We start from the raw sequence: 13,908 nt of genomic DNA, 5'->3' as shown, positions 1-13,908 counted from the left end.
CATGACCACATATATGTAAATATAATGTCGTAATCTATAATAATAATAATAATAATAATTCAAATATAATATTAATAATTGCCGTTATCAACGTTACATTAGAAAAAGCATCTTTTGCAGACAGGAACCTCGAGTTGCTTAGTACCTTAAGAAATAGTTATTACATCGTGTTTCGTTCGAATCGACGACCACTACGTTTTGCACCTGCTTTTCACCCTTCGTCAACCTCCCACCCCCCAAAACCCCATACCATCTCTCTTCCTAATTTACTTTACCGGATCGGATGATCGATTCGTCCACGTTGGACCGTTTGTTGCAACCGTTCTCGTTTCTTACGCCTTTGCTACGCTGTTACGTCACACGACACACCAATACGGACGAACGAGCATCGTTTTTCACCGAGCTGATTTCGCGAAACGCTACGCGGACCGTGACCCTCGACGTTTTCCGCGCGATACGCGCGTGGCACTTCCGGCTCCGATAGGCGGGAGAACAATTTTTCCTAACCCCCTCCGTACCCTCGTATCGCTCAATTCTTCGTTTCACGACTTCACACTTTCATGGAAACACGACGTACGTACGCGTGTATACACGTTATCGTTCCGGGCAGTACCCGCGAGGATTCTAGTACGTTACAACATCATATACATATGATATATATATATATATACACATACATATATACGATATATATATACATATACATATATATATATACATACATACAATATATATATACATATATACTATATATATATACACAATATATATATATATATATATCACACACATATATATTTATCTACTTAAATATATATATATATTTTTTTATTCATTCATTTTTATTCATTTATTTATATAAATATATATGTATATATATATTTTTTCACATATACATATATATATATGCTTATGCATGTGTGTGTGTGTCCGTGTGTCGTCTACCGATACATCGTCCTCCCGTTCCGCCCTTAAAACTCTACAGTTTTAGCTGTTAATTAACCGTAAACTTACGAGCTAATAGTGAATTCTTCGTCATTCCCGAAACAGACCTTTACAAAACCCTTTATCCGTCGAACGAGAGGCGACGCTCTCCAAACCCCACCCCCCACCCTCTTCTGATTCAGTGCTGTTCGTTCACTCGTTCCGCGAACAACCACCTCCTCCCCCCCTCTCTTGACGTCGATTCGCGAAATCGAGCGCGTTTCCCCCGCCCCCGCCCCCTATGTCGCGTCGTCTTTCCCCGTTTTCGCGTTTCTTTTTTTTTTTCGTCTTTAATACAAGTGCCCCCCGTTGTTGTTGGTCCTTACTCGATTCGCGCGAATATGCCGCTTTTGGCAGGAAAAGGAAAGACGGAGTGACGCGCGAAAGTTCCACCCTCCCCCCACCCCTATCGACGACGATCCAGCACCGATCTCGATCGCGTTGCGATCGCACGCTTCTCTCACCGTCACGGTTCGATCGTTCGTCGATCGATCAACTAGCGATGATTATTACAGCTATCGACAGCTATAACTATTACTTTATTACTATCGTTATCCTTTATTACTATGTTTATTATTATCGTTAATGTTATTATTAATCGTTTTTTGTTTTTTTAGCGTTATTAAATATAATTTATTAAATATAGGAACCATGTTGCTGGGTCTTGCTTGTTCGTAGAACCGCGAACCGTGCCACGCGGGTCGGGCATCGGGGGCAAATGAAAGAAAAAAAAATAGAAAAGACCGTTTCGTGTGCCCGCTCGCGCGTTTAATAATTGTCCCCCGCACCGGGATTGGTTTCGGTGTATTCTTTATACTTCTCGTCGAAAATGTTTCCTCGTTTCGTTTTCTTTCGTCACTCTTCATTAAACGTCGTTTCGAGCGTGGTCGCGTCGTTCTCGCCCAGAAAACGGAAAAACGGAGAGAGAAAAGAAACGAAGGAGAAGGAATTGAAAAAAAAGAAAGAAAGAAAAAAAATGAACGAAAGGTAGGAGGAGACTACGTTTTTTTTTTTTTAAACACGCACACATCTTCGGTAGCGAAAAAATATCGTACCCGAACCCCCCTCCCACCCAGCTACGGGGGTTAACCGTGCCCTCTGTGTGTATTTTTGAAAACGTGTCTATGTGTGTCTGTCTGCGTGTACGCATGTGTGTGCGCGCGTGTATGTGTGTGTACATACACGTAACGCGTGTACAATATACCGTACTTAGCAGAACGCGTGTATCCACGTGTGTACACGTCGAGCTAGCGCGCATACGCGCGGGCTCGTCTCCTCGGTTCGGAGAGTCTATTTCCCCCTCCCCGCCACCTGGCCGACGAATATTTATTTTTTTTTGTTGTCTCGGTGTTCGAACCCCGGGCCACTGTGTCGTTCTAATACGCGTGTCTCGCGGCTAATCGTGCTCCAACGACCAACCCCTACGTGAATCGTCATCGTCGCGCGGAAACGAACGCGGGTGACGTCGCTTCTCGAAAACCGTGCGCGCTTATCCAGCAAAGGCGTGTTTTCGAATAATCGTGGTTCAATTGGTCGCAAACGACGCGTCTCACCTCGATCGTCCTCCGTCGACCAACGATTTCTCCTCTCGACAACTCCTCCCACCACCCACCCGGCCAACCGTCCTCCCCCATCCCGTACGCGCGTACCGTAAAAAAAGAAAGAGAGAGATAGAGAGAGACAGAGAGTGAAGATTCGGATGAATTATGTACGCACGTGTATTAATCGTAATGATCGCGGCGCGATTAGTTCGCGCGAACGCCGCGCCATTTCTACCCTACGTCGACCACGCGCGCGCGCGCGCGCGCCTTAACGTCTGCTCGTTTTTTTTCTCTTAGTAACTCTTTTTTTCATTAAATTTTTATTATTACTTTACATAGGAACGTTTAAATCAGCCCACCTCGACGCGTCATCCAGCGTCGTCAAGGGATAAGTTTCTCTTCCCCCAAAAAACCCCAACCCCCAGAACCCCACCCCCAAAAAACCACCACCCACCGCCAATCCCCGTTTATAACTCCCTGTCCGTTTTCGCGCTCGCTAATTATATACGAGTCTATCTTCTGTTTGTTCTCTTTTGCTTTGCACCCCCACTACGAAGCGAATTAACCATATTCTTTCCCATTTGCTCGTTACTTTCACGGACGATAGATACTTGCGGGGGTATATCGTATCGGGTTCGTATCGGCGATCCGCCAAAGAAAGCTCTCCCGATCCGTTGCAAACGTGTCTTTCGTTCTCTTGTTTCCTTCTTCGCTCGAATCATCATCATCATCGTTATCATCATCGTAGTTGTCGTACAACATCATCAGCGTATCATCGTCATCGTTATCATAATCATCATCATCATGACAACCATCATCATCATCGTCATAATCGTCGTCGTCATCATTATCATCATTGTTATCATTTTCATCTTCATCTTTATCATAACCACCATCATCGTCATCATCATTATCATCATCATCGTAATCATTTTCATCACCATCGTTATCATCATCATCGTAATCAACATCATCATCATCATTCTTTCAATCGAAGGAACTTTGCCGCGATTAAAAATAATAGTTGAACTGGTATTAGGTGCGCGACAGTGGCAGTGCGCAACGGAACTAAAAAAATTGAAACAAGAGAGAGGTTTCGCACGCGCTCTCGTCGCGATTGGTCCACCGTCCACGCGCGGGTACCTTGGAGCCGGGGAATCCCGGGAATTCCTGGAGGCGGAGGGAAACGTTTCATCGTCATCGTCCCCCGAACACCAATTCCCCCTTCCCCCCGATCACTCCGCGGAGGTGTTCCCGCGTCCAGGGAACCGTCCTCCCCGTGCCCGGGTTCATCTTAGCCGGTTAGGAACGTTAGTTTCGTTATCGAGTAACCATTCTCGAGGAGTGAACCGTCGAACACTCGTCGATTCGCTCGGTGTACTCTCTCTCTCCCCCCCCCCCTTCTTCGTTCGTCCTCTTCGTTCTTCCGTTTCCTCTTCCTCGTGTTCTTCGCCCCGAGAAGCGCGCGCGCGGGAAGAAATCGCATCGGGACGGTGACCGTGGGTTCACTTGTACCCTCGACTCGCAATTTCCAATCTCGGACGCGTACCACCGATCTCCACCGTTCCTCCGCGAAATCTGTGCTACGCACTTCCCGCGGGGCACCCGCACCACCCACCCCCTCCCCCTCCAAAACCTGCATCCTCGGTCGCCAGTGCGTTCGGTTCCCCGAAGCGCGAACGTCGTCGCGACGTTTTAACGCGCTCCGGTGAGTGCGGCCACTTCCTGGACCAGCTTCTGCCTCTTCACGTCCGGTGCGTTGTTGTTGTCCGGGTTCACCCTCTCGTTATTACCCTGGGATTGGCCGGTCGTGCTCTCGGCGGCGGCACGAGCAGCCAGTAAGGTGATCTGATTGACGACGTCCTCCATTTCGTCGGTGAGGGGATGCACCTCCTCGCCGCACTGCGCCCCGGTGTCTCCGCCGTATTGTTGTTGCTGTTGGTGGTGGTGTTGCTGTTGTTGTTGTTGTTGTTGTTGTTGACGTTCCTGGCTTGCCTCGAGGCGAGTACGATGCTGCAACGTGTCCGCGTGACGCCGCCACTCGTTCAGGGTGGCGTAGACACGTGCGGGTGTTGTCCCGTCGCACAGGGTGCAACCGTAACGGGACTGCACGAGACGCAGAGCGCCGCGGCGCTGCTGATTGCCCAGATAACAGGAGCGTTGATGGGCGAGCAAGGTGGACTCCTGGGGGTAGGCGCGTCCGCATCGGCGACACACCAGGCACAGCTCGGACTCCACCTCGCGACAGTGCTGCGGGGGCCCGTTCTCATCGGGGCCCCACGGGGGCGTCGGCAATCGGACCGTCTCCAAGCCAGGATGATTGGGGTCCTGTTGCAGGAAGGCCTGCATCAGTGAGCGCGGCACCTGGACCTGCGTACCGCCTTCCACGTGCAGGGACATCAGACCCGAACCGTGCATGCCGCTTAAACCTGGAGCCGCTACTGAAACCAAACGACGGATCGATCCTGTTAGGACATGCTGTTTCATGGGGGGATTTCTTTCATTATTTATAGATCTTTTAACGAGTTTTCGATCAATCGATTCGCAAGACAAATGGTAATGAAATATATAGGTGAGGTTATCTCATTGGCAATGAGGTATCGTCTTAGGTACATCTCAAGTCTCTATTGGAAAGTGTGTGTCTTTTACAATGTAAAACCAAATCGAGAGATCGATGTTGGAATACACTGTTTTACGGGGGATTTGTTTCTTTACTGATAGATTTTTTAACGAGTTTTCGATCAATCGATTCGCAAGAGAAATGGTAAAGAGATACGTAGGTGGAGATGGTAATTAGGTAAAAATCGTCTTAGGTACATCTTAAGTTTGTATTGGAAAGTGTAAGTGTCTTTTACACTGTAAAACCAAATCGACGGATCGATGTTGGAATATACTGTTTTACGGAGGATTTGTTCGTTTGTTAGTAGTTGCTAGGAGGTTTTTGATCAATTAATTCGTGTAATACACGGTATGGGATATAAAGGGTAGACTAAGATCATTTTAGGTAGATTCGTTTCTTTTGCGCAGTGTAAAACCAAACAATGGATCGATGCTGCTAGGGGACAGTGTTTATGGGGATTTGGCAGATTATGAATAGTTTTTATTGCGTGGCCTATGAATTTAGTTAAATAGAAATTGAGTTTAAAAGGATAGGTTAACTGTGATTATTTTTGATGAATAAGACTCTAGTACATTTTAACTCTCTATTGCATAGTGTGACGCATAAATAATTCGACGAAATAAATTCTTGTTAAATTCACCAAGAAACTTAAACATTTGTAAATTAAACATTAAACATCGAACTTAAATATTAAACTATAAACATTTTTATGTGTTTGAAAATGGTATTCATCGAGAAACAAAAGTTCTTAATTCTGTATTTTTGTCGTCTTTATTTCATAAATCTTTACGCGTGCATCAAAGTACTTACTACTAAGTGTGTTAATTTTTTTTAAGAAATGTTGGAGCGTTCGTCAAAGTCGTTAAACGCGCTGGAAATGATACATGTACTATCGACTTTACGCATGGAATAATCACTAGAGAACGATAGAGATAAAACGAAACGCGCGACTCAAATTTAATAAGTTCGTTGTTAATATCGGAGCAGAAGCCAAGGTTACGCAGATAAAACGACACGTATCGATTACTCGCTGGAAATAGTTACCAACCGCTAAAAGAATTTTTGCAACGTTGGACGTAAAATTACCAAAAATAACCAAAACCGTTGAAATCGTAGTCGAAACGAAAGAATCTCTTTCATTTACAATAATGGCCCGATTCCACTTGCAAAAAAAAAAAAATGAAAAAAATTCTCAACGACGACTCTTTCGTCGATGAAAACTCGATCAAAGTTTCCAAACGAGGTCTCCTCTCTTTCGCAATAAAATCCGTATCGTTAAAAATCGTTTCCATTCGATCGTTAAAATTTAAAGACGCCTAATAATTTCCTCAACCTCGAAAGCTCGATCTACCGTGCGAACCGTGCTCGCGATCGTTGAAAAATGTCCAACGGAAAAGAAAAGAAAAGAAAAGAAAAGGGAACGAGTTCCATTGGTTGGCGATAATGGCGACGACCACCGCGAGATAAAAGTGACTCGAAGAGCCATTCGGAAAGTCGGCGGATCGGGATCGCGTGGTCGATTATTGTCGGCGTGGTGTTTCGATCGGTCCGGATCGGGCGAAGGAAATGGCGCGTCGTTTAGGTAGGCGATCGCGCGAGGGTAGTAAACATTTTCACGGAATGGGGGCCCCTCGTTCGGGGCCCCGTACGAGCGAGGAGCGGGTTGCTTTCGCACGGGTCGTTCGGTCGCGCGGGCGCGCGGGCGCGAGAAAGAGAGGAGTGGACGCGTTGTGTTCGGCGTCGATTAGGCGGGTTGACAGGTTTACGCAGTGACGCGCATGGGTATATCGCGTATCGTGTATCAGACGAGGAGTCGTTACGAGGCAGGAAGTGTTAATGATACCCCTGCTCATTCGTTGGGCCGCTCGCCTGTAATTATCGAGCTCGGTGGGTCGCGGAGCAGCTCGGACGCGAGCAGAAAACCAGCCAGGAAATTATCCGCGTCGTTCTCCCTCGGTCCCGCAAGTGTGTCCGTTCGGCGTCAACAATGGAGCGTGTACGACCATGGAACCTTCCTACGATACCAACCTCGCACCTAACACCGCGGTGTATTCTAATGAGAACCACTGGATGCCACGCACTGGATGCTCTGTTTGACTAACACTTCTTTCTGGGTACCTCGGGGCCGCCTGGGATTATGGTCCGCTACGCTCGTAAGAGCAAATAATCCGCGTTTTTATGTCCCGGGCATCGAAGGGACCGTCTCTCCTTTCTTTTATTTTCCTTTTTTTTTCTCTCTTCCTTCTTTTTTTTTCACTTTCACGCGCGAAGGTGAGGCTATGCAGTAAAGAACGGTGAAAAGTGTTACGGATAAATGGTCGGGATTAGCGAAACGACGTTAGACTCTTCCTATCCTCGCCAGCCCAGTTTACATCTCGCGGAATCGGACGGAGGGATTATTCGCGAACTAATTTGTCCGTGAAATTATCCCAGCTATTCTCGTTTCCCCGTAATTCATTCCCAATCCGCGAGTCGCGATTCCAGACACGGAGGATTATCGTCGAGAAATAGAAATTCTATCGGAGGAGCCGTTCGATTGGTGGATCCTTTGCTCTACGAATCGAGTATCTCTCGCTGTGAACGTTCAAGTATCTTTTCGTAAACGTAGCGCAAGTATTTCCGTGTAATATCTTGGAAAACTGTATTCGAACGTACGAACGAGGACTCGTCCATTTCTTAGGTTCGATTCGGTTTCCTTACCGCGAGTCTCGCGCGATATGCCAATATCGACGCTGCGAGGATACGATTCTCGATACGATCGACACTCCTCCTCGTTACCAGGAGTTTTTCTCCAGCGGACAGTTTCGCGTAAGCAGTTTCGCTCCACTCTCGCGCCCGAGCAACTTTTAACTCGGGGTGGTTTAACCCGCGAAACGATTTCGTTCGAAGAAACGATCCACGAGGCCAAGGTTCGGTGAACGAGCGCGAACGAGAATCGTTCCGTAAGATCGTCTCGTCGAGGTTGTCTTCTTCCGTTGGCACCAAGGCCGCAAACGCTACACCAGGGACACCGTAGTACCACCAACCCCCCCACCCGAATTAAATAATATAATAAGGAAGACCGTTAAGTAACCGCGCCGGTATCGCAGCTGGTCCCGATCCGTGTGACACCCTTGAAACAATCGGTCCGAGCGAGGAGAGGGTTATTACTCTTAATGAGCACTGGTTATTTCTTTGAGTGGCTTTGATTTGTCCCTCCCTTCGGCCCAATCTCTTTCTACCGCGCGCTTCCACGCCTCTGTAACGCGTGCGCGCGTCCACGCGCAACACCGTTGTCGTCGTCGTCGTCGTCGTTGGTCGTTGTTCGTATTCGTGTAGGAACGTGTCGGTGGTGGGCCGTTCACACGCGTGTGTTCAATTTATGCGCGTAAAACACACGTTCCGGCACGCACTCGCACAACGAAAGGGATGGGCACTTTTACACGCGCATCGCTCTTGCCTCGTCTTCTTAGAGGGCAGAGGAGCTCATTTGCGTACGGATTGAGATAGTAGTGCTTCGGTACCACCTCGATGTGTGTTTTTGTTTAAATGTGTGACTACGTACGAGATTCTGATTGCCGGCCGCTCCCAACTTCCAGCGGTTCTCAAACGCGAACGCGAGATCGAAGACGCGACGCGTCATCGGAACACGTTTCTTCGCTCGATTCGAGAAACATCTCCCACAGACGAGACCTCGGGGACTGTACATTCGATCGTTTATCTCGTCGCGAAATTTCCAAAGGTAGAATTTTTTTTTGAGTTTCTTCCAGGGGAGAATTCGGATTAGGTTTCTCCAGAGACGTAAAAGGAGAGGAATTGTCGATTGGTGAGCAGGTTTCGATAAGCGCGAAGCGTGTAGTTTTTCAAACGCGTCTCTAAACAAATCGTTAGGTATCACGGGTTGAGGAGCACTGAGCCTAAGATAGCCGCGACACATGCTGGAAATTTGTTCGGCGGGAATTTACGAGCGAGTTTCCGTGTCAGACGCAATACCGTGGGCTCCGCTGGTAAGTAGGTATATGTCTGTATATACTGACAGCTATAAACTCGGATTCGAAGGGCGTCGAACAAAATAATCGGGAATGTCGTTAGCGCCTTCAGGAATTTTAATGGATGTCCTGGAGGAGCGTAACGACCAGCCGGAGTTTTGTCAAATTGAATCTGATCTGCCATGGCAGCCCGAGCATCGTCGAATCGTATCGAAGAGGGTACCGATTAATTTCGATTTTAGATGGAATTTTAATCGCTACCGCGCGAACCAAATGTTAACCATCTTGGACGTTCGAGAACGTTTATGTAGAATTTTTTGGGGTTTTTTTTTGTTTTATTTTTTTTTACGCACGCGTCGAATCCCGTGCGAGAATTTCGTGGAAGATTTGCGTCTTTGAATCGCGAACGATTCGCGTAATATTTATTTCGATTGGAACGGGGCACGTTGTAATTCTTTATACACTTGCGTTAAATACTCGAACTTTTATGCGAAAAGGGACTAGACACGAACGATCTTTAATCTCGAAAACCGCGACTAGTAGGGATTACCGTCGTTCGTTTCGATGTTTCGTTTCGATGTGTTTCAATCCATTAGCGTATTTATTTATAGGACATTTGGAGAAATATTTATTACACGCGTTTATCGAGATGTCGCGCGGTTCGCGTGGTCGATGAATATCGAAGGTGAAATAATTTTGTACCTAATGGATCGATACTAATTATAAGTGTAGCTCTTTCAACGCGTTGTATTTTTTCGTGGTTGTTGTAACACGTAGAGAGAGAGAGAGAGTCACCCAACATTAACGACCGGGACGTGTTTCGATAGTATCGATACATTTACGTACGAAATTGGTACTTTCGTACGGAACCATTCCGCGGAGTGTCTTCGAACGATTCGAGATTTATCGTCTATCGTAACGATACGTGTTAATTATATCGAATTCGATGCTTGTTTGATTGCGTTCGCAACTCGTCTCGAAATTACAGAAGCGTTCGGAACGCTCGATAGTCGCTTCGAACGTTAAACTCAATTACTTGGTACGTTTTATTTCCATAGTTGTAAATATTTACCAGCGACGGTAACGGTAATTGTAGGAGAAAAATAATAATCGTACGGGTTCATTGAAAATTAATTACCACTGATACGGATTCGTGGAAAATTAGGGGGCTGGATTTACAAAAATTAGGAATAATTAGAAATATTCCATTCGACGATTGTGCGTATCGATTATTTTTAAAGGTTTTCGATCCTCGTGGCTTGTTACGATCCCAAAAGTTTACGAGGGACTGACAAAGGTTTCGTTCGTTTCTTTCCAAACCTCTTAAATATATCGACTGAAATTAAAAGTTTCGTAAAGGTATATTTATAAATTTATTCAATTTTATTCATAGACAGCTCGATCCTAAACAGCTTCACGCGACACCCAATAACTGCGCGATTGCAAGGCGCCAATCATCGTTCAGCGTTCGTCCATAAGGATGCATGCCTATACCATATGTCAAGAACCTATTCAGCCCTTAGACCCAGCCATAAACCTTCGGAAAGCGAAATGGCGTCGGACTACCTGCCTTCGAAACATCTTCAAAATGCTTTCACGCAAACATACGTACGTATACACTTATTGCACAAATATTTGTACAAGTTGTTTGTTATTTACGGGCGCAAAATGAGAAAACAATGAGAGTATTTCGAGTGTTTTTTAATCAATTCCATTATTTTCTGTCCATCGACCAAAATTAAACTTTTGACGATACGTAGTCTAACATCTTTGGTCAGAGATCTGACGAATTTTTTTCGTCGAGTTTGATAATTTTGAAAATTTTTGAAGTTTAATAATTCGCGAACATTTTTGGAAACGAAATCACAATTTTGATAGTCCTCGACATTTTGAAAGGTGTAAGGGAAGAGAGGAAACGCAGAGAAAATCAATAAGGCTCATTTTGTTAATCTTTGAATAGCTTTATTTCTATTAAAATATATTATCTTACAAATGCAAATCTAAACCCGTATGCAGTAAACATCGTAATATATAATAATAATAATAGTAGTAATAATATTAAAAAGTAGTAAAGTAGTAGTGTTGTGTTGTTACAAAAGATAAATATATATTTATATTGTGCAAAAAATAAGTGGTTGTTCCAGAGGAGTAGAGAGGCCACGATGAAGGATGGACCCAATGTTAAGATTTGTTCATTATTTATAGCGCGTTGTTTAATAATATTTTCTTTTCGTTCTAACTTTGCAAAGTTATTTTAAAATGCTGCAAAAGTTTGTAGTGTTTTGGAACATTTGAACGAAGGTAGTTGTTAAGTATACCGAAAACTATATTTTGAGATATATCTTTTGTGTTTGCAAATTTTATTAAATATCGATCCGACGACGTTACACCTTCCCTATAACCGGGATCGATAATTCTCCAAACCGCAAAAAAAATAGTTTTATTCTCGTGAAAGCACTAAATAGATTCCGTTGATAAACGAATAAAGAATAAATTCGAATAATCCACAACTTTATTACTCGATCGGAATCTTGTCGAGGACTCAACGATGCTTGATGTTTGCAATTGCATCGATACTGAAAGGAACTCGTCCGCGAGTACATACACGTTACCAATACCGATAACCATTTATTTCGATGGTTGTTCTATATTTAAAACAACGCTCGAGAATTTCCACATTTCCATCGTTATCTCATCGGCGATTACTACAATTCCAAAATTCCTTCAACAAAGATAAAATATCTTAAAAAATTCTATCCACGCCCATTTCGGTTAACAATCGAAACACCACTTAAATAATACACACCTTCGATCTCTATGTAACAAAAAAATACCCCGTTCCCTATAATCGAACACCCCGCGCGAAATTGAGATCGAGCAAGAAGAAACGAAAAGAAAAAAAAAAAGAAAGAAAAAAATATTCTCCGTCGTATTACCACCTCGAATCGAGCATCTTTGACCGGAGACACAGCCTCGCGCGATCAAAAGCAACCAAGATGTTCACCGTCGGCTGACTCACTGCTTGTAAAAAATGATTTTACCCCCCTTTTAATTCACCGGGACTCGTCTGGTTTCGTAACGCGCACTTTCTCCCCCACTTGGTCGGTCGCGGTGTATTTTTCCTTACACGCGAGTAGTCGGAGCACGGATCTCGAGAGCAGGTGATCTTCGCAGCTTCTCGAACCCGAAGATCGTACCGATTCTACGGACCGCAACACACTCGGGACGACGGGGGTATTCATTTTCGCGCGATCTTCGAATCGAACGTGGAATCGAGCAAGATGGGTGATCGGCCAAGAGCGGCGGTGGCGAAGGAGGAGGAGGTGGAGGAGGTGGAGGAGGTAGAGGAGGTGGAGGCGGAGGCGGAGGCGGTGGCGGCGGCGGTGGCGGAGAGAAGTCAATGCCACGGTCGGGATCGATGCATTCGCGCATCCATAACTATGGTACGCGAAGTATGCAACAACTGTGCATTCCACATATGCTCGCCCCGGCGTGTTCTCACGTGGTGACCACCACCACACCGACGTAGGAAAACACGGTGTGAACGTGGGCGTGCATTCCTGGCTTCGCATTATCTCCTCTTCACTCTCTTTCATTTTCTGTCCCCGTTCGGTGCACGGGGCCCCTGTTGCCCCGGTCCTCGTCTCGTTCCCTCTCGCTCGCGTCGATCGCCTTCCTACGAGCCGGAACCCTTCCCACCTCCTTTTTATTCCACATCCTGGCCCGTTATCGTGGATACCACGGTCCAGAACGGCTGTTTCACACCTCCGCTCCCGCGAGAATTAGGAAATAAATTAGCGACCGGGCTAATTTCGTTATCTCGCCCGACGCGAGACCCTCCCGCTTGAGACGTCAAGGGACCGATGTCCAAGTCTTCGAACTGCTGCCCGGACACGGTTTCAGCCGTGTCCCAACGCCAGGATCAATGGCTCTTTGCTCGTTCCACGGCTCGATCGTCTCTTTTCATCCACGGTCCTCTTCTTTCGCTGTACGTATCTCCGGATCAGCGAATGGTACTTCGTTAGAAACGGTCCGGTTCTGATTGAGATGGCAGTAGATGGGCCCGTGGAATGGTGTCTTATATATATGTATATATATATATATACATATACATATATATGTATATGTATATATAAATGTACATATACGTATGCATGTGTGTATATAGAAAAAAAAGAAAAAAGGAGAATCATCCTCTCCGGGCTGCAATTGTCTACCTGTACGCGCACTTTCCCTTTCGTTCGACCTTCCACGACCGGCGGTGGAACATCGGTGGTGAACAATCGAGACGATTCGAATTTCGTTGCACTTGTCGCTTATAAGGAAATTAATTACGGTGTTTGCGCGACTTGACACGGGACACCTCGGTGCCGGAGTTCCTCGCGGTGGAACGCGAGAAAACTTTGTTTCACCGTGGAGGATATTGTTAATTAAGGATACGTCGTGTCGAACGGTGGAATTTTTTTAGTCGTGGAGAAACGGGGATTAATGTTTCACGGATGGAGGATCAACGGTGATTATTCACGAAAGGAAATATTCATATTTGTGATATATTTTTTGTTTAGTGTCATTATTTCGATTTAGTGGATTAGTTGGATCTCGTTCGAAATGTTGTCGATAATGTCGTGTACGTATCGATTCAAGAAGAATATTGTGCAATATAGGCATTTTGTTATTTGTTTGTTCGAGAAAAACAAATTCGAAGTTTGGAAATTATTAATCGGTGGGTGCAAAAATATCGATGCGGGTAATTTGTTACGAGGAGTCTCGTATTGATTTATGCACGGTGTTTTAT

The 13,908-nt window shown here is 45.5% G+C and overlaps 2 protein-coding genes across 11 annotated transcripts in view; one reads left to right on the top strand and one right to left on the bottom strand.

The window, feature by feature from the left end:
• Positions 1-10,698, top strand: part of LOC143147316 (uncharacterized) — a 124,477-nt gene extending 113,779 nt beyond the window's left edge. For 7 of the 8 annotated variants that reach the window (XM_076312460.1, XM_076312454.1, XM_076312459.1 and 4 more), the window contains one exon: positions 10,507-10,692. In XM_076312460.1, coding sequence (XP_076168575.1) covers positions 10,507-10,591 — 85 coding nt within the window. In that variant the 3' untranslated portion in view covers positions 10,592-10,692. Of the gene's footprint in view, positions 1-10,506 lie in introns of all 8 variants that reach the window. The other variant, XM_076312463.1, reaches the window with a different exon arrangement.
• Zfh2 (Zn finger homeodomain 2) overlaps positions 4,172-13,908 on the bottom strand; it is a 162,879-nt gene continuing 153,142 nt past the window's right edge. For 2 of the 3 annotated variants that reach the window (XM_076312449.1, XM_076312450.1), the window contains one exon: positions 4,172-4,966. In XM_076312449.1, coding sequence (XP_076168564.1) covers positions 4,221-4,966 — 746 coding nt within the window. In that variant the 3' untranslated portion in view covers positions 4,172-4,220. The remainder of the gene's footprint in view (positions 4,967-13,908) is intronic. The other variant, XM_076312453.1, reaches the window with a different exon arrangement.

This window comes from Ptiloglossa arizonensis, chromosome 5 (assembly GCF_051014685.1).
Source record: "Ptiloglossa arizonensis isolate GNS036 chromosome 5, iyPtiAriz1_principal, whole genome shotgun sequence".
Taxonomy (NCBI): domain Eukaryota; kingdom Metazoa; phylum Arthropoda; class Insecta; order Hymenoptera; family Colletidae; genus Ptiloglossa; species Ptiloglossa arizonensis.
This window is presented reverse-complemented; position numbering and strand designations above follow the sequence as displayed.